This window comes from Euphorbia lathyris, chromosome 1 (assembly GCF_963576675.1).
Source record: "Euphorbia lathyris chromosome 1, ddEupLath1.1, whole genome shotgun sequence".
Taxonomy (NCBI): Eukaryota; Viridiplantae; Streptophyta; class Magnoliopsida; order Malpighiales; family Euphorbiaceae; genus Euphorbia; species Euphorbia lathyris.
In genome coordinates this window covers 29,743,963-29,768,611 of record NC_088910.1, presented here as the reverse complement: position 1 = coordinate 29,768,611, position 24,649 = coordinate 29,743,963, and the positions used below count along the sequence as shown (strand labels likewise).

At 34.6% G+C, this 24,649-nt stretch overlaps 4 protein-coding genes across 5 annotated transcripts; 1 reads left to right on the top strand and 3 right to left on the bottom strand.

Annotated features, from left to right (window-relative positions):
• Window positions 1-761: 761 nt before the first annotated feature.
• LOC136226591 (uncharacterized) lies at window positions 762-24,047 on the top strand. 2 transcript variants are annotated; one of them, XM_066015169.1, is made up of 8 exons: window positions 762-987; window positions 4,037-4,159; window positions 4,308-4,363; window positions 5,022-5,133; window positions 5,221-5,327; window positions 6,057-6,126; window positions 6,222-6,269; window positions 23,920-24,047. In XM_066015169.1, exons 2-8 carry the CDS (start codon window positions 4,084-4,086, stop codon window positions 23,991-23,993), a joined length of 543 nt encoding a protein of 180 aa, XP_065871241.1. In that variant the 5' UTR covers window positions 762-987; window positions 4,037-4,083; the 3' UTR covers window positions 23,994-24,047. The 2 variants fall into 2 exon arrangements, with proteins under 2 accessions (XP_065871241.1, XP_065871250.1); XM_066015178.1 differs by lacking the exon at window positions 23,920-24,047 and adding an exon at window positions 7,615-7,893 and having other exon boundaries at window positions 766-987.
• LOC136226585 (21 kDa protein-like) lies at window positions 9,614-10,453 on the bottom strand. Its single transcript, XM_066015155.1, has one exon. The coding sequence runs from the start codon at window positions 10,422-10,424 to the stop codon at window positions 9,819-9,821; it is 606 nt and encodes a 201-aa protein (XP_065871227.1). The 5' UTR covers window positions 10,425-10,453; the 3' UTR covers window positions 9,614-9,818.
• LOC136226577 (21 kDa protein-like) lies at window positions 14,670-15,513 on the bottom strand. The gene has a single exon (XM_066015147.1). The coding sequence runs from the start codon at window positions 15,469-15,471 to the stop codon at window positions 14,866-14,868; it is 606 nt and encodes a 201-aa protein (XP_065871219.1). The 5' UTR covers window positions 15,472-15,513; the 3' UTR covers window positions 14,670-14,865.
• Window positions 18,069-19,525, bottom strand: LOC136226568 (21 kDa protein-like). Its single transcript, XM_066015136.1, has one exon. The coding sequence runs from the start codon at window positions 19,493-19,495 to the stop codon at window positions 18,884-18,886; it is 612 nt and encodes a 203-aa protein (XP_065871208.1). The 5' UTR covers window positions 19,496-19,525; the 3' UTR covers window positions 18,069-18,883.
• Window positions 24,048-24,649: the final 602 nt, after the last annotated feature.

The window sequence follows — 24,649 nt, the reverse complement described above, 5'->3', positions numbered from 1 at the left end:
CTCAACGTTCAAAATAACACCAATATAGGCTTAACGTTTACAACATAATATCAATTTAGGCTTAACGTTTACTATATAGCATCAATTTAGGCCTCACGTACAAAATAGCACCAATATAGACTTAACGTTTACAAAATAATACGAATTTAAACTTAACGTTTACAAAATATATCAAATTTAAGCTAAACGTTACAATTAAATTAACCATATTATATTCTTTCCATATTAACTTTATATGTTGTCTTTTTATTTAGTTCTATATTCTTATTTATTATAATACAATTAATTAGTATTCTTGCCCATTAAGATCTTATATTTGTTTTTCATCAATGATTCAATGACTACGACATGTATCAATATTCAATGATTCAATGACTACGACATGTACCCATCGGGGCCCCGCCCCGTTTTTTGGCAGGGACGGGGTACGGGGCGGGGCCGGGAAGTGGGCGCCGGGAAGTGGTATCCCCGCCCCGCGGGGATCCCCGTACCTGTACCCGTAATGCCCTGACGGGAATTCCCCATTTATTCCCCGTTTAGATATGAAAAACATATACTTAAAATGCGAATGAGGAGAATCAAACCTCTAACCAGTTGATACACCACCAAACATCTTAACCGTCTGAACCGGTTCAATTTCTTATCAACCATTCTCCAAACAATTAAAACATATTAAAAACTTTAAATATTATAATTTTTTCAAAATTAATTCATTTCTTTTGGTAACCTAAAAACAAAACATCACCAACACAACACAACACGATAACGAACGATTCCTCTGCTTTCTCTACCCTGTCCATTATCTTCTCTTCTCTTCTTCTTCCCAAAGAAAACGACTCCATCGCCGCCGCTAACCTCCACATCGCGCACCACCGCACGGCGCCACTCCGACCTCGCACCACCACCCCGACCTCGCACCACCCCGAAATCGCGGCACCACCACCTCCCCGACCTCGCACCACCCCGACCTCGCACCCCGACCTCAAGGTATTAACATAATTTTTTGTATTTATGTTTGAGCTTGATTTTGACTTGCACTGTGCAAATAAAGTATCCAAATATGGTTCTTAATCTTTTATTTGTATATAAAGTTGCACAGAGATTTTTTTCAGTAGCACATTATCTTTTTTTTGTGTACTTTCTAGTTCTACTGTGTTTCTACTCGAATATATGAGTTTTTTTTGTGTACTTTCTGTGTGATTCGGTCATATCTATGTAATTTGTAACTGTCTCTATCTATATCCATAGATGAGGGAAGTAGCCAAATGCTTTGAATGATTTTTCTGGGTTCCTGCTTCTGCTTGTGTACTAAATGGGTAAACGGGGATTCCCCGTACCCGCGGGGATCCCCGTGGGGCGGGGACGGGACAGTTTTTGTCCCCATTTATTTGGCGGGGACGGGGATGGGAAACCAAATCCCCGCCCCGCCCCGTTTACATCCCTACATGTAATCATTGATGAAAAACAAATATAAGATCTTAATGGGCAAGAATACTAATTAATTGTATTATAATAAATAAGAATATAGTACTAAATAAAAAGATAAGCCTAAATTGATGCTATGTTGTAAACATTAAGCCTATATTGGTGCTATTTTGAACGTTGAGCCTAAATTGATACTTCTCCAAAAACCTTAGGCCTATTTTGGGACCTTATACAACAACAACAACAACAAAGCCTTAGTCCCGAAATGATTCGGGGTCGGCTAACATGAACCATCATATAAAACCGTGAAAATCAAGTCGTGTCAGCGACACAGATTCGCTCCCTCCACTCCGTCCTATCCACTACCATATTTTCCTCAATTCCTAATAAACTCATATCACTCTCGATCACCCTCCTCCAAGTTTGCTTAGGTCTTCCCCTACCCCTCACCACTACATCCCTTTGCCACTCTTCGGTTCTCCTAACCGGCGCATCAAGCGCTCTACGTCTCACATGGCCAAACCACCTTAGTCGGGTTTCTCTCATTTTATTCTCAATAGATTATTTCATTACGCACCCGGTCCTTTCTCGTGTGACCACACATCCATCTCAACATACGCATCTCCGCCACCGACATCTTATGGATGTGGCAGTGTTTCACTGCCCAACACTCCGTACCATATAACAATGCTGGTCTAATTGCCGTCCGGTAGAATTTTCCCTTCAATCTATTAGGCATGCCGGGATCACAAAGGAAACCCGTAGCACTCTTCCACTTCGACCAACCAGCTTTAATCCTATGAGCAACATCTCCATCTACTTCTCCATCCGTTTGGATAATAGATCCTAAATACCGGAAGCAATCCGAGGCCTGAACAACTCTCCCATCTAGGGTGATTGTCCCTGCCTCCCTACTCCTACGGCCGCTAAACTTACACTCCAAATATTCTGTCTTACTTCGACTCAACTTAAAGCCTCTAGATTCTAGAGTTTGCCTCCATAGTTCCAACTTCATCTCCACTCCTTCTTTCGTCTCATCAACCAACACAATATCATCTGCAAACAGCATGCACCATGGTATACCATCTTGAAGTGAACTTGTTAGTTCATCCATAACGATGGCAAAAAGAAATGGGCTTAGTGCGGAACCTTGATGCACTCCAATCGTAATAGGAAACTCTTCAGTCTTCCCAACACTAGTACGTACACTCGTGCATACTCCCTCATACATGTCCTTTATGATGTCAATATATTTCCGCGAAATGCCTTTCCTTGTCAAGGCCCACCAAAGTACTTCCCTTGGTACCTTATCATATGCTTTCTCCAAGTCAATGAAAACCATATGCAAGTCTTTCTTCTTATTTCGATAGTGCTCCATTAATTGTCTCATTAGATGGATGGCTTCCATAGTTGATCTTCCCGGCATAAAGCCAAACTGGTTTTCCGAGATCTTCACCGTCCTCCTTGCCTTTGTTCAATCACTCGCTCCCAAAGTTTCATAGTGTGACTCATTAATTTGATTCCCCGATAGTTGGCACAATCTTGGACATCGCCTTTGTTCTTATACAAAGGGATTAAGGTACTTTTCCTCCATTCTGATGGCATCTTATTGTTTCTCCAAATTTTGTTGAAGAACGTCGTCAACCATTCGATTCCTCTTTCTCCCAAACATCTCCAAATCTCAATAGGGATGCCATCAGGTCCTACTGCTTTCTTCAACTTCATCTTACTTAATGTCATTTTGACTTCACCCTTTTGAATTCTCCGCAGGCATTCATGATTTATCATATCGTGATGGATACTTATATCTCCAACATCTTGTTGGCGATCTCCATTAAATAAGTCATCAAAATAGGACCTCCATCGTTCCTTGATATCCTTATCTCCAACTAGGACTTTCTGGTCCACATCCTTCACACATTTAACTTTTCCGAGATCTCGCGTCTTCCTATCTCTCATCCGAGCAATTCTATATATGTCTCTTTCCCCTTCTTTCGTATCCAATCTTGTATACAGATCCCGATTCACCTTTGCTCTAGCATCTCGTATGACCTTCTTTACTTCCCTTTTAGCCTCTTTGTATTTTTCGTAGTTCTCGTCACTCCTACATTTCCCCAATAGTTTATAGGATTCTCTCTTACTCTTTACTGCTTGTCGTACTTCTTCTGTCCACCAAGATGTGTCCTTACCCGGTGGCATGCTACCTTTAGATTCACCTAGAACTTCCTTCGCTACTTCCCTTATACTATGCTCCATCTTATTCCATATCGAATCTATATCTGAATCCATATTGCAAGTCCAAATATCTTTTTTGGTCATCTCATCCACAAATTTTTGTTGATTCTCCCCTTGCAATTTCCACCACTTAATCTTAGTCTCTACTTGAGGTGTTTGTTTTCTTATACATTTCCTACTTCGAAAATCTAGCACCACTACTCTATGTTGGGTTGTCGTATCCCTATTAAAAATTGTTTCCAAATTTTAAAAATAAAAATTTAACTTCAATGTCCACAAATAAAAATATCAAAATCAGTCGCGCTTTTTGGCTTTCTGTTTTTTTTTTATTGAATTTTTGGCTTTCTATTTGGATGCATCTTTATAAACACAAAAGCTAGAGCTGAGACACGAGAAACGGAGGAGAAGGGAACAAAAAGGAATATGCAGCAGAGGAAATTTGGAAGGCCATCTGGAACTGATGGCTCCGATTTTTCGTACCGCATGGTTATTGATTCTCGTAAGCTTCTTCTTACTTCTCTTGAAATCAAACATGCTTATTGTTCTAACATTTTCAATTCAATTGATTTAGGTTACTTTCTGCCCATTCCTCTCTCTCTCTCTCTCTCTCTCTCTCTCTCTTGTATTTTAATTCTGGATATTTGTAGGTTATACCAAGGTAGCTAAAGGGAAGTCTCGTCTCTCTGGACTGATCCTAACTCAGGTATACTGTTTATACAAACATGAAATTTGAACGTACTACCATAGTTAACAATAATTGTTTACAACTGTTATGGTAAATGCTTGTCTATTCTATATGCTTGGGTGTTGTGTTTCGTTAAAAGATGGTGGAAACCAGTCTTTAGATTTGGAGAAGGGGTTAACAACATGGTGTAGAGTACAGAATGTACATATAGGCTTTAGCTTGATTGGTCTTATTGATGGTGGAGTTGCAAAGTTGAGTTTGTGTATTCATTTTTTAATCATGTGCATTCTCTCTGCTCGTTTTCTTTGGTTCAATAATTGCATATCTTTTTCTGCATTATCTATATCACCTTAGAAAATGAAAGAAAAGATTAATCTCTTTTATTTGATTGGATTGATGAGCTTTCCCTATTAAAGTTTGACAGAAAAAAAGGTAATTAAGACTCAAATAGGAAATCAATCAACTTATTACAGATGTCAAGTAAGAATTGAACCTTGTCCAGCTCTTTTTGGTTCAAATTGATCGTGCTCAGATTTATTTTAGTTTCGATTTATATCTTTTGTTTGTAGATACTATAGCTGAAGGTTTCTGCCTGTCAACCTTTGATAAACTTGATTTTGCTATGTTCTGCACTTTTCTTATACTTAATTTTGAAAGGGTTTTCTTTGGAATGCAGGTTGTCATTCATTTGGTGGGACTTGTATATGTTGTTTTGTCAACACCAAAGGACATGCTTGCTATCTCGTCTTATGTTATTGGATTGGTTTCTCTTTTGATTGGGGAATTAGGTATCTGTCCAGAACATTCTTTTCTAACTTTCTTAAATTGGTTTTAATTGCATCTTCTAATTCTATTTTTTTTTTCGCATGTTAAAGGCCGAAAATGGAGTAAAGTTAGTTTCTTGAGAGTTTATATCACCGCATCGTCTGCACCCATATTTTTCTCAATATATTCTACAATTCGCAGCAATTCGATATCAGAGGTGCATTTTTTCACTTACTATCATTTTCCAAGTAGTTCCATTGGGATATTGCTACCTGTTAAAGAATAATTTAGATGTGCATCCAAAGTTCTAGTTTCTCTTTTAACTTGTTGTTTACTGATAGAGAAAGCCCTTGGTACTTTATTGTTTGGTGCTTCAGAGAAAATAAACTTGGTGATCCCCACCCCACAAAAAAAAAAGTTGTAATTTTTTCTTGCCATGCCTCCTCCATGCCCACTTGCCTCCAAAAGCACCCATCTGTTTCTTAAGGTCCTGTGTTTGTCATCTAGATATCAGTTGATCTATTAAATCAGAATTCCGACCAGAAGAAGTTTTCTGGCTTTTCTTTTATGACCTATTGTCACCAATTGAAAAGGAGTTACATGTACTAAGAGGACCATTTGATTGAGACTGAAATTTCCTGGAAAATAAGTTGCTCACTTCTTTCCTTACATTCCCCTTTAAGTAGTTAAATTTTCTTTAGAAAATAACTAACCGATTGCGCATTAAATATAGAAAAAAACTCTTTTTCCTAGGAGACTTGTTAAAGTTGCATATATAACTAAAACATGAAAAGGAATATGACAGAAGCTAAGCCATACAGCACAATAGGCTAAATTTTTGTTGAAGTGACTAATCTTTTGTGATTGGATGTATTGCTGATACACCAGAATATTGGTTCAGTTTCATTGCTCCTTAATTGTTGATCTTAACTGTATGTCTGACTAGGTTACATGGAACCTGAATGACTGGGAAAGCAAGAAATTTGTGGCCATTGAAATTCTTCTGCTTTTACTCGGTAAATCGTGTGCCTGTACATTTTAATTACACTTGGTTTGGCATATTGTTCTTATTACAGTTTTCACAGTTTCATTATGACTTTTGTGTTCTCAGGATTGCTTGTGCAGATATTTACCACCATCACTACAACTTCTCTAATTGGTAATATGTCTCCACCCAAAAAGGCTTCTTAATGATTTCCTCTAATGTCACCTCAATTTTAGAGCAATATGTTTGTCCTGCTTTATTGTTTCAAATTTTGTTTTATCCTCTTTTGTGCATTGCAATTATATATTATATACATCATTTAAGAACAATTGGTGTTTCCATTAGTGAAATTGGACATTATCCTTTTAAATCTTGACATAGAACATAGCGGTTATAATGCAAGTAGGATTTCTTTTTCTTCTACCTTTTCCCTCTGAAATATTACTAACAGGAAAACTTGAACTTATGTTTGTTATTATGTATCACACTATAGGATTTTCCAAATAGAATACATTTATATCTTTTCATTTATATAATTGAAATCAACTATTTCACCTCGCCGTAGGAGTCAGTAGAATTGTTATGTATAATTAGCTCTCCCATGATAATGCGGGCCTTTAGTAGTCAGTCTAGATGAGAAATGCTGAATGGCGCTAATGATTAACTGATGAATTAAAGCAGGCAAGGTTCTAATATTTATTGGAATTGGACCTACTACCATGTTATGGTTCCCTCTGTAAATAACATAATTCAACCATTTTAGTATATATAAAATTATAATAGTCAGTCCGGCTTCTCTCTTCTTCATTGTTCTGCTACTGATTGGTACCTAATATCCATGTTATATAGTTCTCGCTGTATTTGCTGCTCTGAAAGAATACCCGATCCTGAATGGTACCATAGATATGAAAACCTTGACCAGTTATTGGTAATAAGCAACTATAGAAGTTTGTTATACAAAGATATCATGGAACCATTTGAACCAAAAACTTAAGCTGATAGTAATAGCTTTTATTATAATGTCTGACACACTCCTGCACGTGGATGTCCCTTGATAGTAATAGCTTTTATTATAATGTCGATGTCCCTTGGGCTTGAATTGTGTAAAACACAGGCTCATCCTACCGTGTGTTGAAATTCCACTGATAAATAGAGTTGTCAGGATTTGAACTCTTGACCATTTGATCTAGGAGGATCTGATGATAAATAGAGTTGTCAGGATTTGAACCCTTGACCATTTGATCTAGGAGGATCTGATGATAAATAGAGTTGTCAGGATTTGAATCCTTGACCACTTGATCTAGGATGATCTGATGATAAATAGAGTTGTCAGGATTTGAACCCTTGACCACTTGATCTAGGAGGCTCTGATAACATATTAAAAAGTCGTTTGAACCAAAAGTTTAAGCTGATAGTTAAAGATCAATACTAGTTTCTATTATAATCTCTGACAAAGGTGTTTCTGTGTGTATTTGACATGGAAAACACTGAAATGGATTTTTTACCATCTTACTTACAGAATGAGCTGATGTTTTGGTGGCCGAGACAGCAGTTTACTTTTGTACTTTGTTAGGTAGTTGGGAAACAACTCACGTGGAATTGGCAGTACACTTCAATTATGTTGCACAATATCACGAGAGCTGTAGTGGAAATGATTTTTCTGTAGATAACGTCCAATCATTCTAATCTTTGCACCATCATCCAATTATTCTAATCTTTGCACCATCATCCAAAACTTCGCCGCTAATATGCTGCTATATTTCAACCTTCGCTGTCTTAATTAGCTTTTGCTTATCTATCACCAAGCAAATTTTTGTGGTGGGTTTTGTTCTTAATTAACCTTTGTGGTGGGTATACAATCTGCCAATTTTGGGTTATACCCAAATAAATGTTTTCAGGTTTCAAGGTTTTGAGAACACAGAATTAAAGACAAAAAAAGGAAAAGAAAAATAGAGATTTGGCTTCTTTATTTTTGAACCCAGTTTATGTTTTAGTTAATTCTCATCCTACAATTTAAATAGGATTTATAATCTACCTTTATACTTGGGTGTAAATACTTGTCCCCTATTTTCCAAGAAAGTAGGATGATATCCACATCGATTGTTGATGCTTCCGCTCTATCAATGATCAAGCGCATGCTTGAAATCTTACTTGAGTTAGAGAACCAATTATCTAGCTAGTTTATGTTCAGTAATCAGACCGACGGACACAAAATAGCACAAAAAAATTTAATAAGTAAATAGGATAAAAAGAAAAAACAAGTTAGAAAGCGAAGTATCTTATTGTTAATTATACTTGCAATTCGTTGTTCTTATTTATAGTCATAAATTTTACCCCCTTTTCCCATCTATATGATTTCAAAAAACTTAAATGTGCTTCTTTTGTTGTTTTTGCAAATGCTATCTACTCTTAACCATCTTCTTAAACTAGCTGGAAAAGAGGTTGTTGCTTCTTCATACCATACAACATGCTAGTGTGGGGTCAAGGTTATAGGAAATTGCTTGAGACAAGAAGCTCTTTTAACAGTCTCTATTCTTATTTGGTATTTTATTTAGGCTAAATGCATTTTGAGGTTCTTGAACTCTTCAAGGGACGGGCTTGACATTTAACTATCTTGTTCAAGCCCAACCCACATTATATTCACATCGAACTCGGGCCGAGTTGGGCTAGGCTAGGGAAACTAATTCCCAAGTCTAGCCCAGTCCTTGTAGTAGTGTATTTATATTCATAAAATAAATTAAAATTAAACTATGATTATGAACAATAAAAATGCATCAAATTAGAATTTAGTTAATTAATTTAACAAAAGTCGACAAACATAATCTGAAATAAACAAAAAGATGTTTAATAAAATAGTACAAAATTGAATCTAAGGTTTTAAGACAAATTCCAAGTCAAGCTATTTTATGTGCGGGCTTATGTAGGTCCAACCTGAGCTGAGCCAAATGTTAAATATGTATGTCAAAGTTAACCCATGAAGGGCGGGCCTATGAATAGGTCTAAGCTTTATGCATAAACGCTTGATCAATTATTTTATCACATTGAGCCTAGGACCGTTTATCAATTATTTTAATTGTGCTCCACATTCTGTCAAATGTGAATGAACAATATTTTGAGTTATCGTTAGTAGAGCACCAAAAGTACTTGTTATATTATTTATGGATTGTTTTTCAATATTAACAACCTCTTCACTAACAGTTCAGCTCCAATTGTGACACGTGCTTTTGACGAAATATAGAGCATGATTGTGATGAAATTTTTAGTAAAAGGCTAATTAATGTGAAAAATCAATTGTGAGGGGCTAAATATGATAAATAACTAATCATAGTTTAGGCCCTAGGATGTGTTTTACCTTTATTTATTTTGCTTTGCCTATTTTCTGGTCCATACACACTTTTTCTTATCTGCCGTGAAAGCGCAAACTGATTTTGTCCTTTATTTCTGTGTATGTAAGCACATATTGTGTCTTGGACTCACTTCCCAATTGCCCTTTCTTTTTTGTCTATTTGGAAAGAAAATAAATAGAAATTGCTATTTTAATTTTCACACCAAGCCATATAATACTTTGTATATGCACTTAACCCTCAGCACTCTCTTATGCTCCCCTACTTATACAAAAAACGATACATATCACACAGCATACATGTATGCGTCCAAATGACTGATTATATACTATCTATATATTAGCCATAACTATCCGATGATTAAGCTATTTCAGTACTTCTAACCATGAAGAGTGGCATAATTGTTGACCAAGGACAAAGCATTGCTAGTCAAGTGAGCAATATTCACAATCTGTCCTCTAACATTACTCTTCAACTTCCCATCCATCATCTGCCCGGAAAAGCCGTCACTGCAAGTAGTTTCATCTGTCAAGGCAGCACTAACCCATGTCTGTATATCGCCAATCATCAGCTGAAAATTGGAACCGTTGGCCTTCCCCATTTCATTAATTGATTTAGAAAGCTCGTCTACAGCGTCATTTAGCTCTTCTACACAATCTTGCATAGCTCCTACTTCCCTTGGCTTCATCCCATGTCTCTTAGAGAGTTTTAGCATACTGTTTGAAGTTGATTTAGCAGACAGTAATGTTACATTTAGGGCAGCATTGACTAGAAGTTCTGGGCTGGCATTAATTTTGGTGGCATGGACAGAGAGAGAACTATAGCAAAGTTCTGGATAAGTAGTTGCACTGCAAGATGATCTAATAAACTCTCTGTTTGTTTTTCTGTTAAGATTTCTAGCAGCTAATATGGAATTTAGGTGGAAGCTGATGGAAATAAGAACGACAAGGAATTTGGCTAAACAATTGGAAGAAAAAGCTGCCATTTTTTCTTCAATTTGAGCTTCTTAATAGTTAAGAGCTAATGGGTTGATGATGAATGTGGGAGGAAGGTATTCAATTTATAGGACCAAAAATAATAGCTTGTTGAAGAAAGGGTAATTATGGAATTTGATATTGATATTATATCAAGTAGGAAAGTATTAGTAGGGTCCAAAATTCAAATTATTGTGTACAGAAAGAGATTCCAATCTAGTCCTAAAAGATTGCTAAAGTTGTAGTTATAGTTAAGGCCAATATTATAATGCTTGCATAAACAGTTCGAGTTTGAAGTAGGCGTACTCTGAGACAAAATCTATAGTTTATGCCCATTTAACAGCCGTATACTTTAATTTCTCAAAAAAAAAAAAAAAAACAGCCGTATACTTTTTTTTTCCTATGAAAATGCTTATATAAAAAAGTACAAATATAATCTCATACAGTTACATGTTAAAATTAACACAAGATCCACTAGGGGAATAACAAAGACTACAAAAGAGCAATAAAAGCCATGAAAGATATAACCAACACAAATGAATTATAAGTGATATACTTCTTGTAAATCTAAATTCGCAGAAAAACAGTTGCAATTCAATCTTCATCATTTAAGTTCTTCCGAACGTTCGGATTTGAATCATTTCTTTTATAACAACGTAGACAGTGGTGGAGCCTGGAGAGAATGTTCAGGGAGCTCTATTATGCAAAGAAAAAAATTTGAATAACCATTTAAGGTTTTAATTCCTGCTGAACAGTTGCGTACACATGAACCCTGATGACCACGTAAATTTGGTCATTCACCGTTAGATCTGGGCGGATTAAATATATAAGCCTTAGGATGTTTTGAATCTCAACCTTAGGATTTTAATCCGCCTAGATCTAACGGTGAATGACCAAATTTACGTGGTCATCAAGGTCCATGTGAACGCAACTGTCCTATTGAAAATGTGCTTATATACAAAAGCTGTTCTAATTTTTTTTTTTGGTACATTCATTGTTCAATAATAATTGCTTGAACTAAAATCTTAAAAAATTCAGGTCAAATTTGAATAAATAATATATTAATTCTTACATAGCACATTGTTTAGTTCTCGTATTTTAATAATATACTTTTTAGTTCTTAATTTTTATTATATCAACAGTATAGTCCCTCAAATACGAGGATTAAACAATATGTTATTAAAATACGAGGGCTAAACAATATGTTATTAAAAATGTATTGACTAATAAATTATTTACCCATTTTAAATTATCAATAAAAATTTCTCATAACTATAAATAAAATTAAACACCAAATTAACAAATTTAATTAAAATTTATTAACTAATTTAATTGAAATTCTATCAATAATACAAGTTGAAAACAAATAATAATTACAAGTGAAATGAAAACAAATAAAAATAATAAGAAAACTTAAAACTAAGAAAACTAAAGAAACTAAAAACAAATGATTGAAAATGTATTGATAGTGGAGTCTATGAACTTCTTTGAAAACAAAATAAAAATAATAATTAAATAATTTCTGTTTTTTCCTCCTCTTTTTCGTCCCTCTCTCCATCGCCTATCAGGAACAAATTCAAATCTAAGATTTTGGATCAAATTTAACTCAGTAATCAAATATTGTTGGAGGCTTGCAATTAGAAGTGAGATTAATTGATTAAATCTACTATTTTTGAAAACAAAATAGAAGAAGATGCATCTTCTTCTCCGTTGGCCATGGCTGGAGGGGCTTCCGGCCATGGCTAACACAGGGGTGGAGTTCAGCAGCCAGCCCCACTTAGGGGTTTTCCGGAGGGCCAGGGGTCAGCTGACCCTCCTGGACCCTCCCTTTGCACGTAGATTTAGTGATCTACAGACAAGATTAATTGTTTCAGTTCTTGTTAAATTCGAAATAGGTATAAATGAAAGAATTATAAGTAACAGGTGCAATCAGACAGAAATTCCACAAACAAAGAAAAAGCAAGTATGGAGATAAACACATATTTGGAAGTTCTTTCTTTCTCCTCCAGTTAGATCTACTTAATGCTAGGTTTGGATTAACAGCTCGTCTACTTAATTACTTTCTTGTTTTTCTTTTTATACATTTGAACTACTAGAAAACAAAAGGCTTACTAGCTAGAGTCAGTTTTAGTATACTTCAAACTGTGACATAAAAATCACTAAAGCTTGAGGCTCTTTACTTTTATAAGGAGTCATTATATTCGAGTGAATGACTTTTATGTTAAGTTTTTAAGTTGAGAGACCATATAACATAAAAGGTAACATCTCGAGTGACTTTTATGTTAAGTTTTTAAGTTGAGAGACCATAATGTTAATAAGAATAAAGTGGTGTAATTTACCCGGAAATAAAGTGGGTTGTGTTCCAAGAGAAGGGTTCGATTGTTCAAAGATATTTCATATTTCTGGGAGCCGACAAAAAAAAAATCAAAAAACTATATATTCATTAAATGAACGAAATTAGCATCTGAATGTTTTGAACCCAATATAGACATGCAACTTGGTAATTTGTTCTTTAAAAGATGGCTTGAAATAGAAAAAAATTAGCTTGAATGCATGTGGGTAGGGTCTCTAAACGTAACCATCAGAGAAAGGGACGAGGGGCTTCCTTCTAACAATTAATCACTCTTAATTAGCTCCACAACAATTAAAACTTCATTTGAGCCATAATATCATCTTAATTAAGGTGGCAGCCACAACACGCAATATTTTCCATCTTAATTAAGTATCGTCTTTTTGCTGCTATTGATTGTTAGAGTAATAACTTGTTGCCTTGAAGAAGGGGTCAATTATGCCTATGGTATACAACTTTTAGTCCATTTCATATTTTGATATATAACTTTTAATTTTGCACATAAAAATATCCAAATTTAATTTACTGGTGATCTACTGTGGCTGTTGTACATATGATCGGTTGGTGACTGGTCAACGAGCCACAACATCAGGTTGACCTTCCTAGAGCTTAAAAAACAACCCTTCACATGAAAATACCTTTTTATCCATAAATTTTTAGAGAGATGGGAGGATCGCTGGAGCAAGGGAGCTATCGTGGCGTGGTGTTAATAGACGCGTGGGGGAGAGATGTTTAGAGCTAAGCAGAAGGAATCTGAAGCAGAACCACAAAGTTTACAACCTTTTCGAACCAGTACAAACTCCAGCAAGTTATAGAAGAATATGAGAAAGAATTGGAATTGATTGCATAACAAACTCAAATAACATAAAATCTAGGTATATATAATACCTAGAGTAACTACTACACCAAAATAATAGCTAATAGCTAGGGCAATTACTACTTCTAAATAATAGCAAATTAGCTAAGAAATAACAGCAACATAACTAAAATAACACAAAGTCAATCCATTATGAAGTCGTTGTGCCACCCAAGAACTCGCCTGGAACGGCTTGGCTAATCCCTGCCATTGTCTTGCACGTTCCCAAGCTCGACATTAGTCCTTTGACTACATCAGCTAGTGTAACACTCCCCTCCCCTTCGAAATTCACCTTGTCCTCAAGGTGGAATAAACCGATTTGAACTCTTGCAACTACTTGCATTTTCCGGTTGACTCCCAACACACCAAGACCTGCTCTGCTAACTTTCCGTTGCGCATCACAAATGGCCAGGGGCTGCTCTTCCAGCCGTCCCTGCTTCAACTCCATGGGTACTTCGCTAACAACATACACGTCCTAACCAACTTAAAGTTTTATAAGTAACACATGAAAAACCGAAGGAATATGGCTCGACAGTGGTAAATCCAACCTATACGCCACAACATCTATTCGCTCCATCATAGTAAATGGTCTACAAAACTGCTTGGTCGGCTTGGTCAGCTTGTGAGAAAGTCGAGAAGCCACTGATATGTGATAATATTACAAACTCAACTTCTCTGCACTTGAGATTAGCCAATATCTCATTATGTTTTCTTGAAATGTTTCGTACAAGTTTCCAATAGTTTCGGTTTCGAAACAGATGCAAAAACATGATATCTTCTGTACAAGATAATATTACAGTAGACACAACAGGCTTTAGGATGCGTTTTACCTTTTATTTACTTTGCTTTGCCTGTTTTCTGGACACAACATGATACACACTTTTTGCTATCCACTTTCATATAATTAATGAAAGCGCAAACTGATTTTGTCCTTTATTTGAGTATTGGACTCACTTGCCAATTGCCATTCTTTTTTCTCTTTCCGAACATGATAATGCTCTAAATTTGAACAGGAATATAATCATCAATTGAAAGAAAAACAATAGAATATTGCCGTTTTAATTTCACACCGTTTCCTGTAATACTTTGTATATACACTTAACCATAAACACTCTCCTTTGCTTCCTTATATCATAAACAATATATATCACACTGCATATACGTATGCTTCCAAATGATTACATACTATATATATATTGGCCATAACTACCCAATGATTAAGCTATTTCAGTAATTATCTCTACTTCTAACCATGAAGAGTGGCATAATTATTGACCAAGGACAAAGCATTGCTAGTCAAGTGAGCAATATTCACAATCTGTCCTCTAACATTACTCTTCAACTTCCCATCCATCATCTTCCCTGAAAAGCCGTCACTGCAAGTAGTTTCATCTGTCAAGGCAGCACTAACCCATGTCTGTATATCGTTAATCATTAGCTGAAAATTTGAACCTTTGGCCTTTCCCATTTCATTAATTGATTTAGAAAGCTCATCTACGGTGTCACTTAGCTCTTCTACGCAATCTTGCATAGCTCCTACTTCCCTTGGCTTCATCCCATGTCTATGTGAGAGCTTTAGCATACTGTTTGAAGTTGATTTAGCAGACAATAATGTTACATTTAGAGCAGCATTGGCTAGAAGTTTTGGGCTGGCATTGATTTTGGTGGCGTGGATAGAGAGGGAACTATAGCAAAGTTGTGGATAAGTAGTTGAACTGCATGATGATCTTATAAACTCCGTGTTTGTTTTTGAGTTAAGATTTCTAGCAGCTGATATGGAATTTAGGTGGAAGCTGATGGCCATAAGGATAACAAGGAATTTGCCTAAAGAATTGGAAGAAAAAGCTGCCATTTTTTCTTTAATTTCAGCTTCTTAATTAGTTAAGAGCTAGTGATGGTTTGATGATGAATATGGGAGGAAGGTCCTCAATTTATAGGACCAAAACTACTAGCTTATAGTACCAAGGGCAATTATGGAATTTTACATTATATAATATCAAGTGGGAAGAAAGTATTAGTAGGGTCCAAAATTATTGTGTGAAGACAGATTCCAATCTAGTCCAAAAATATTACTAAAGTTGTAGATATAGTTGAGGCCAATATTGTGATGCTTGCATATGAATCTATCCTAAAACAGTTTTCGAGTTTCAAGTAGGTGTACTCGGGACAAAACTTATAGTTATGCCTATTTAACAGCCGCCTACTCAATTATTTCATTTCTTGTGTCTTTTATACATTTGAAGTTAGAACTACTAGAAAACGAAAGACTACTGGCTAAACTAGAGTCAGTTTTAGTATGCTAAAATATTATATTCTTCTAAATTATTAAATAAAAATAAAAGATACTTTTACAGATAGGTAAATTACACCATGTTCATTTAACTTTTCCCTTACTAATATTATACACATTCAACTTCAAAATCTAACATAAAAATCATTTAACGCTACCCTTTAGAGCATTTCCAATAGGATGACATGACTCTCTAAATTGTCAAATTTACTTAGCTATTTAGAGAGTGAAGCACTCAAACACAGTGACATGGCTCACTAAAATATTGAACTAGCCATTTCCACTAGCTAAATTTGGCTAACTATGTGTATTTTTTTTATTCATATTTATAATGGCTAAATATTGAACTAGCCATTCTCACTAGCTAAATTACATCCATAACCACTCAACTTCATCTTTACACTCAACTCAACTTTATTTTAAGTTTTGAAGTTGAGTGTCCACAATGTCCACAATGTTAGTAAAGATGAAGTTGAGTGGTTATGGATGTAATTTACCTGGGAATAAAATGGGTGGTGGGATCAATAGTAGGGTTCGGTTGTTTAAGATATTGCTGGGAGCCGAAAAAGAAGAAAAAAGAAATCTAAAAACTATGTATTCATTAAGTGAACAAAATTAGACTTGCAACTTGTATGTTTAAAACCCAAATCAAGTGGGATAATATAGACATGCAACTTGATAATTTGTCAGTTTGAAAAGATGCATACATACATATGGATAATTTGATTTGAAAACATTAGCTTGAATGCATGTCGGTAGGGTCTCTAAACTATAACCATAAAAAAAAAGTTGTCTTTGAAAATTAACTATTTGGTTATGCTTTTGTTTTAAATGGTTCCTTGACGTATTCCTTTCATTCTACTATATGTGTTGCGACTTTATAGATTTTTAATAAAATTTTTGTTTTTTTCAATTTTCAATTTTATCCTTGTTTATTCATTTAGTAGAATAAGGAAAGTGTTTCTTGGATTCTAGAACACGTATTTAATCTGTCATTTAGAATTAATAATTAGTTTTAAATTTATGGATTAAGTAAATTATGAATCTTTATAAAATAAAGGTAATTTCATCTTAACCACTAAATTAGCTTTCAAATATAATTTTATTTAATACTCCTACCTGTCTAATTTTAATGAAAGTAATAAAAAGGATAGATACAATAAAATGGAGGGATTAATTATTATGGGTAAAGTACTATATTGGGTGAATAAATAAAATAGTGTCTTGTTGAGAAGCTATCGATAGACACTAGTACTATTATTTTAGATATTTTTAGAAATTTTAGAAATACATAGATATTTTATGTACCGAGCTAAAATATCTATCCAGCAGTAATGGAACCATAATGTATTTCTAAAGGGAGCCTATCTAGGAGCATTTTCATCGATTTCTCTTGAAAATAAAATTTTATTTTACATAAAAGGGGCCAATTATATTATTTAGGTATACTATTACTATCATAAAAAAGTAGTTATGTATAAATATAATATTAATTTAGGGTAATTATATAAATAAATATTGTAGTTTTATGTATTTATAAAATTATTCTCGTAATTTAAAAGTTTACAAACTTGTGGGATTTTCTGCAAAAAGATGAATGCATATGGTAATTTGTCTTCAAGCATTAGCTTCAATGCATGTGGGTAGGGTCTCTAACCATAACCATAAGAAAAGGATGTCTTCTTTCTAACAATTAGACACCAAGTTGGATACTAATATTATCTGTTTGCTATTAATGACTTGTTGGGTTAAGGAGTGTTTTTAACTGTCTCAAAGGGCGGCCCGGTGCATTACGCGTCCCGCCTTCCCCTGCCAATTTTTTTGGCAAGAGGCCGCTCCTAAGACTCGAACCCGTGTCCTCTCGGTCACACGACAACAACGTTTATCGTTGCGCCAAGGCTGACCCTCTGTTTTTAACTGTCTCACATTGGATATTTATAAGCATGATTATAAGTTTACATAAAGAAGAATGATACGATCTAAACAGTTGATCTAACCCACACTCTTCGAGCGAGTGCAAACTCCAGCAAGTTGTAGAAGATATGAGAAAGAATGACAGAATGATTATTCACCAAAATAATAGCAAAATGGCTAGGGAAATTACTGCTCCTAAATAATAGCAAATTAGCTAAATAAGGCATAACAGCAACATAACTAAAATAACATAAAGTCAATGCATTTTGAAGTATTTGTGCCACCCCGGAACTCGCCTGGAATGCCTTGGCCGAATGCTGCCACTAGCTTGCACTCCGCAAGCTCGACATCAGTCCCCTTGACCACATCAGCTAGTGTGACACTCCCCTCTCCTCAATTCACCTTTTCTTTAAGGTGGTAATGAGGATATACTGATTTAAATTCCTACAACCCCTCCTAAGTTGCATATTTAGGTGGACTGTCGATCACGTAACCAAGACCTGCTTCCCTAATTTTCTGGTGCGCAATACTTGTCGCGCATCGCAAATGACCTGCGGCTGCTATTCCGGTTGCCCCCAACGATAACTTAAAACATGACACAACAGGGTTTAGCATGCGTTTTACCTTTTATTTATTTATTTTGCTTTGCCTGCTTTCTGGACCATATACACACTTTCTCCTATCATTTTGTCTTTTACTTCTCTGCGTGCATGTAAGCACAGCACATCTTCTGTCTTGCACTCACTTGCAAATTGCCCTTTTTTATGCCATGAACATCATAATGCTCCAAATTTGAACAGGAATTTGGAAAGAAAAACAATAGAAAATTTCCATTATAATTCCACACCAATTCATATAATACTTTCTATATACACATAACCCTCAACATTTTATCAACAACAAAAAAAAAAAAAAAAAAAAAAAACCCTTCAACACTCTCTCCTATGCTCCCATACTTGTATAAAAAGCAATATATATCACACTGCATATATGCCTTCTACATGACTGATCATACTATCTAATATCTACATATTAGCCAGAACTATTTCAGTAATTATCTCTACTTGGAACCATGAAGAGTGGCATAATTGTTGACCAAGGATAAAGCATTGCTAGTCAAATGAGCAATATTCACAATCTGTCCTCTAACATTATTCTTCAACTTACCATCCATCATCTGCTCGGAAAAGCCGTCACTGCAAGTAGTTTCATCTGTCAAGGCAGCACTAACCCATGTCTGTATGTCGTTAATCATTAGCTGAAAATTGGAACCTTTGGCCTTCCCCATTTCATTAATTGATTTAGAAAGCTCATATACGGCGTCACTTAGCTCTTCTACACAGTCTTGCATAGCTCCTACTTCCCTTGGCTTCATCCCATGGCTGTGAGAGAGTTTTAGCATACTGTTTGAAGTTGATTTAGCAGAAAGTAATGTTACATTTAGGGCAGCATTGGCTAGAAGTTTAGGACTGGCATTGATTTTGGTGGCCTGGACAGAGAGGGAACTATAGCAAAGTTGTGGATAAGTCGTTGAACTGCAAGATGATCTTATAAACTCTGTGTTTGTTTTTGGGTTAAGATTTCTAGCAGCTGATATGGAATTTAGGTGGAAGCTGAGGGCAATAAGAATGAGAAGGAATTTGCCTAAAGAATTGGTTGAAAAAGCTGCCATTTTTACTTCAATTTCAGCTTCTTAATTAGTTAAGAGCTAATGGGTTGATGATGAATGTGGAAGGAAGGTCCTCAATTTATAGGACAAAAAATAATAGCTTTGTTGTAGGAAGAAAGGGTAATTGTGTAATTTGATATTTATATAATATCAAGTGGGAATGTACTAGTAGGGTCCAAAATAAAAATTATTGTATGAAGAAAGTGATACATGCTAGTCCAAAAAGATTGCTAAAGGTTTAGTTATTAGTTAAAGTTAAGGCCAATATTATAATGCTCGTATATCAAGAAGGGGTACACTGGGGTAAACTCTATAGTTATGCACATTTAACAGCCGACTAGAAAACGAAAGGCTTACTAGCTAGAGTCAGTTTTAGTATGTTAAGATATTAATTGTAATCGAGATACTTTTAAATAAATAAATAAAAGTTGTAATTAGTAGGAAAACATTAATCACTATGATATTAACCCAACAATGCTATATAATAAAAATTTATATCTTTAATATATCAAATAGTATAGGAAAGAACTTGACCAACAACCTAAGTACACATGTATAAATACACCAACAACTATTACTACTGTGATAATTATGCTGAAAAAACCAGTGAGATAAGGAATTTAGAACAAACTTCTTTTTTCCCATCAATTTAGGATAATTTAATTGCACATCTACTCTGGATATCAGTTTAACTATTTTCTTAAACTAATTCTTTTGTATGGTATCAAGGTCTCTTAGACCTAGTAGTCAAGAGTTCGAATCTAAAAACCCCATTAATTGTGAAATTCAATTACATGGTACGATGAGCTTGTGTTGTACATGGTTAAAGCAGAAGATGTTCACCGCGAAGATGTGTCAGAGATAAATACAAAAGCTATTATTGAACTTTAACTATTAGCTTAATCTTTTGGTTAATTGGGTTTTTGAGAAAAGCAAATGAATTAATTAATAGCAGAAACTTCATTACAGACAATACTCTAGACAGTAGAAGAACAATCCTCCATCAAGATAATCGGAGTTAATAGGTCCTTAGCCCAACTAGCGATATTATGTGCAACCCTATTATAATCTCTACTTGCAAAAATAATTGAACAACAAGGCAACTGACAGACTAGAGTTGCAATATCAACATAAAGATTATAAAGGACCGTAGAGAAAATCATAAACGACCGTAGAGGGGAAAGAGCCCGATGTAATAATATCCACCGCAATCTTCGCATAGAACTCAATCAGAATGGCATGGGCTTCTCCTGCCTCCACTGTAGCACAAGGACCGATTGGAATACCTGTAGACTTAGAGACCGAAGAAACGCACATTATAATAAATCGGGTTAAGGTGTAAAAATACCCCTAACGTTTTGGACGAGGAGCAATTTTACCCCTAACGTCTAAAATGGTGCAATTTTACCCCTAACGTTGGAAGCCAAGAGCAATTTTACCCCTAACGTTAATAAATTGAGTCAATTTGAGAAATAATTCATCAAACTTTCTTCTCGGTCATGATTCTTGTCATCTACACTTCATACGTGTGTCATTTTATCAGTAACAAATTATAAACATACGTTGAGATGTGAAAATAAAAATAAAAAATAAAAAAATATACTGTCTTTTTGTACAAATTAGACAATAAATTCAAAAAATTCACCAAATTTATAAATATTAATATCAAATTCTATTATTAAATTATAAAAACATGAAATCCTTTTTTTAGAACAAATTGTTATGCAATTGGTGCTGAATAAGGAACAAAAATATCTGTGTTTTATAATAGTGTCTGAAATTGATCCAATTTATTAACGTTGGGGTAAAATTGCTCTTGACTTCCAACGTTAGGGGCAAAATTGCACCATTTTAGACGTTAGGGGTAAAATTGCTCCTGATCCAAAACGTTAGGGGTATTTTTGCACCTTAACCCTAATAAATCGAACTAAATGAATTGGAAACTGCACTTAGTAAGGGTTCTTTGACAGATTCGAACAAAATTTTCAATATTATGGGGTTATGGGTTTAATTTTTATAATATCTGTGAAGTTAGTCAAAGTGCTCCAAATTTGTAAAAAAAAAAAAAAAATTAAAGATACAAAAAACACCCTATAGTTTATTATTTAGTTTTTAATATTTAACGGTAAATGTATCAGTGGATATATTCATAAAAATTATGTAAAACTAAAATGTGATTTAGAATGTACTATATAGTATAAATAATTAAAGGGTAAAATAAGAGTATACCCTATTTATTGTTATTGTGATCCTGATTAGGAAGAGTTTAACACAATATTGTAAAATCCTTATTGCATTATTTGAAGAGTGACATAGTTGAATAAAGTGAGTGTGGTGGGATCAAGAGAAGAGAAGGGTTGGATTGTTGAAGATATTTCGGCTGGGAACCAAAAATGAAACAAATCTAAAATATTATATATACAGTCATTAAATGAACGAAAACAATATCTAAACATTAGTTTGAATGCATGTGGGTAGGGTCTCTAACTGTAACTATACAAAAAAATCTAACAATTAGACATCAAGTTGGTTACGAACTAATTAGATTTAAATTGAGGGAAAAGTATCAAAAAAATGTGGGTGTTTTGCCAATTTTATAAACAGATACCTATCGGTTGTATGTTTCCTTTTGTATGTTTCCTTTACAAATAAAGTATTTTAAATTATATTGTTAAGTTATATTATAACTAGGAGCAATGTTGTAAAAAAACGCTAAACGCGAATCGGTCGGATAGGGCCCTCGAGGATTAATCGGGGACTAGTCGGAGATTAATCGGATTTCTATTTTTTATTTTTTTGTTTATTAATCAACAAATTATTGTATAAATTCGATTAAAATATGTATTATACTATGTAAAAATAATAATATAAAATTATTTAATATAGAAAAACACGTAGATTTGTAACATATAGGGAATAGTACAAAAATAATATCTGTTTCCGACTGCAGGCTTATGGTTTAAAAATTTACAAAATGGTACCTTGACATTCATTCCGTTAGCAAACACATACCAAATTGACTAACGGTGTTAAAAATCGAAGGGAAAAGAGTTAATTTGGTTTTTATACTTATTTATTTTACAAATTAAACCCTCTTATTATCTAATATCACAAACAAATTCCAAAATAAAAAATAAAAATCAAATACATCTTCTCCATATCTCTATTTTTTTTTTTTTTTCTTTTAATTTCTCATTTTTGCTAACGAAATAAACGATGAAATTATAAAAGGAAAAATACGAAAAAATGCTCATAACTTTTACAACTAGGAATAATTTTACTCTTAATGTCTAAAATGGTTCAATTTTACCCATAACGCTGGTAGCTAAGAGCAATTTTACCCCTAACATTGACAAGTTGGGTCGATGGTATCTCCAATTATAGCCCCTCTGGTTTATTTCTTATTATACACCAATTGCACATACCAATGGTTCTAAAAAAGAGATTTCATATTTTTTGTGATTTAATAATAAAATTAAAAATTAATATTTATTAAATTGATGAAATATTGGAAATTTTTTTGTCCAACTCGTGCAAAAGACAATATATTTTTTTATTTTCTTAAAAAAAAAATTCACGTCTAATAATATGTTTGTGATCTGTAACTAACGATGATAAAATCGTGCACATGTGAAGTGTAGATGACAATATTCATGACCAAGAAGACAGTTTGGTAGATTATTTCTCAAATTGACCCAATTTGTCAATGTTATAAAATTGCTTTTAACTGCCAAAATTAGGGGTATAATTGCACTATTTTAGACATTAAAGGTAAAATTGTTCCTCGCTATAAATGTTGGGAGTATTTTTGCACCTTATTCTATTATAAAATAAAAAATGTGTTACACAAATTAATAAAAATAATCTATATAAAAAATAAAAAATTTATTGAACGCAACAAAACCTTGTTTTTCCGGTAATTATGTTGTAGAAATATAAATAATGTTAAAGAACAAACATATTTTGTGGAAATAAGAAGGATAATTCTGTCAATAACAACTAACTACAAACAGCTGTTTATGAAAAGCTCCAAATAGGAGCTTTTCGTGAAACGCTCCAAAACGCTGCAGTTTCCAGAGAAAATGTTAAACGCTGCGGTTAGATAAACATAACTAAATGCTATATTTCCTGCGGTTTGGAGTGAAACGCTAAACGCTCCTTCAAAAAGCTGAAACAAACACCCACATAGTATCATCGTATGTTATTGATCATATTTTATGGTACCAATTACTAATGAATTTCGTTAAAGATTTTTTTTTTTAGCTCTGTAAGCGGAGACAATTTTAACACATATTTGTAAGCTTTTGAACCTCCAATATATTTTTACAAATGTTTAAAATCATAAGATGACTATTAAGGTACGTCTTGTGGTATATACCAAATTCTCTGGCTGCCCGTATCCTAAAAGCCCGCTACTTCCCCACCAGGGACTTCCTTAGTGCAGAAATCGGACACAGCCCATCCTTTGTATGGTGTAGCATTCATGCCTGTCAGCAATTAATTACACAAGGTATGCGGAGGAAAATTGGACGCGGACTATCCACACAGATTTGGGGAGACGCATGGCTCCCGGATGTGGTTAACCCCTGCATTACCAGCCCCGTCGACATCAATCTCCCTACCGGAAAGGTATGTGATCTCATGCTATCTAATGGAAAATGGAACAGACCTTTGATTAGCACGCTGTTTAACTCAAGGGACCTAAAGCTAATCTTATCAATTCCAAGACGTGAAGTCGAGGAGGAAGATAGTTGGATGTGGGGTCTGGACAGATCGGGGATGTATACGGTGAAATCCGGGTACCATATACTAATTAACTCATGCTACCCCTCACAAGTAGCCGCCACTGCAGAGTGGAAAGCACTATGGCTGCTACAGATCCCTCCAAAAATCAAAAATTTCCTATGGCGAGTATTATCTGGCTGCCTCCCAGTCATGAGTAATTTAATTGCAAGACACAGTAATCTTTCCCCAATCTGTTCACTGTGTAATTCAGCCAACGAGAACGAGGATCATGCTATAATCCATTGTCCGACGGTATTACAGGTTTGGCAGCTCTTCTATAACGACTTCCGTATGGGATTGGTTCCAAATTTTATTACCTGGGTTAAAGAGCTAATAATGAGCCCAGATCAGCAGAATCGGGATAGGGCGATA

Coding starts and splice junctions, on each gene's coding strand:
- LOC136226591 (XM_066015169.1), top strand. CDS start 4,084: ATGCAGCAGAGGAAATTTGGAAGGCCATCTGGAACTGATGGCTCCGAT. Junction 4,364..5,021: donor CTGGACTGATCCTAACTCAG/GTATACTGTTTA, acceptor TTTGGAATGCAG/GTTGTCATTCATTTGGTGGG. Junction 5,134..5,220: donor TCTTTTGATTGGGGAATTAG/GTATCTGTCCAG, acceptor CGCATGTTAAAG/GCCGAAAATGGAGTAAAGTT.
- LOC136226585 (XM_066015155.1), bottom strand. CDS start 10,424: ATGGCAGCTTTTTCTTCCAATTGTTTAGCCAAATTCCTTGTCGTTCTT.
- LOC136226577 (XM_066015147.1), bottom strand. CDS start 15,471: ATGGCAGCTTTTTCTTCCAATTCTTTAGGCAAATTCCTTGTTATCCTT.
- LOC136226568 (XM_066015136.1), bottom strand. CDS start 19,495: ATGGCAGCTTTTTCAACCAATTCTTTAGGCAAATTCCTTCTCATTCTT.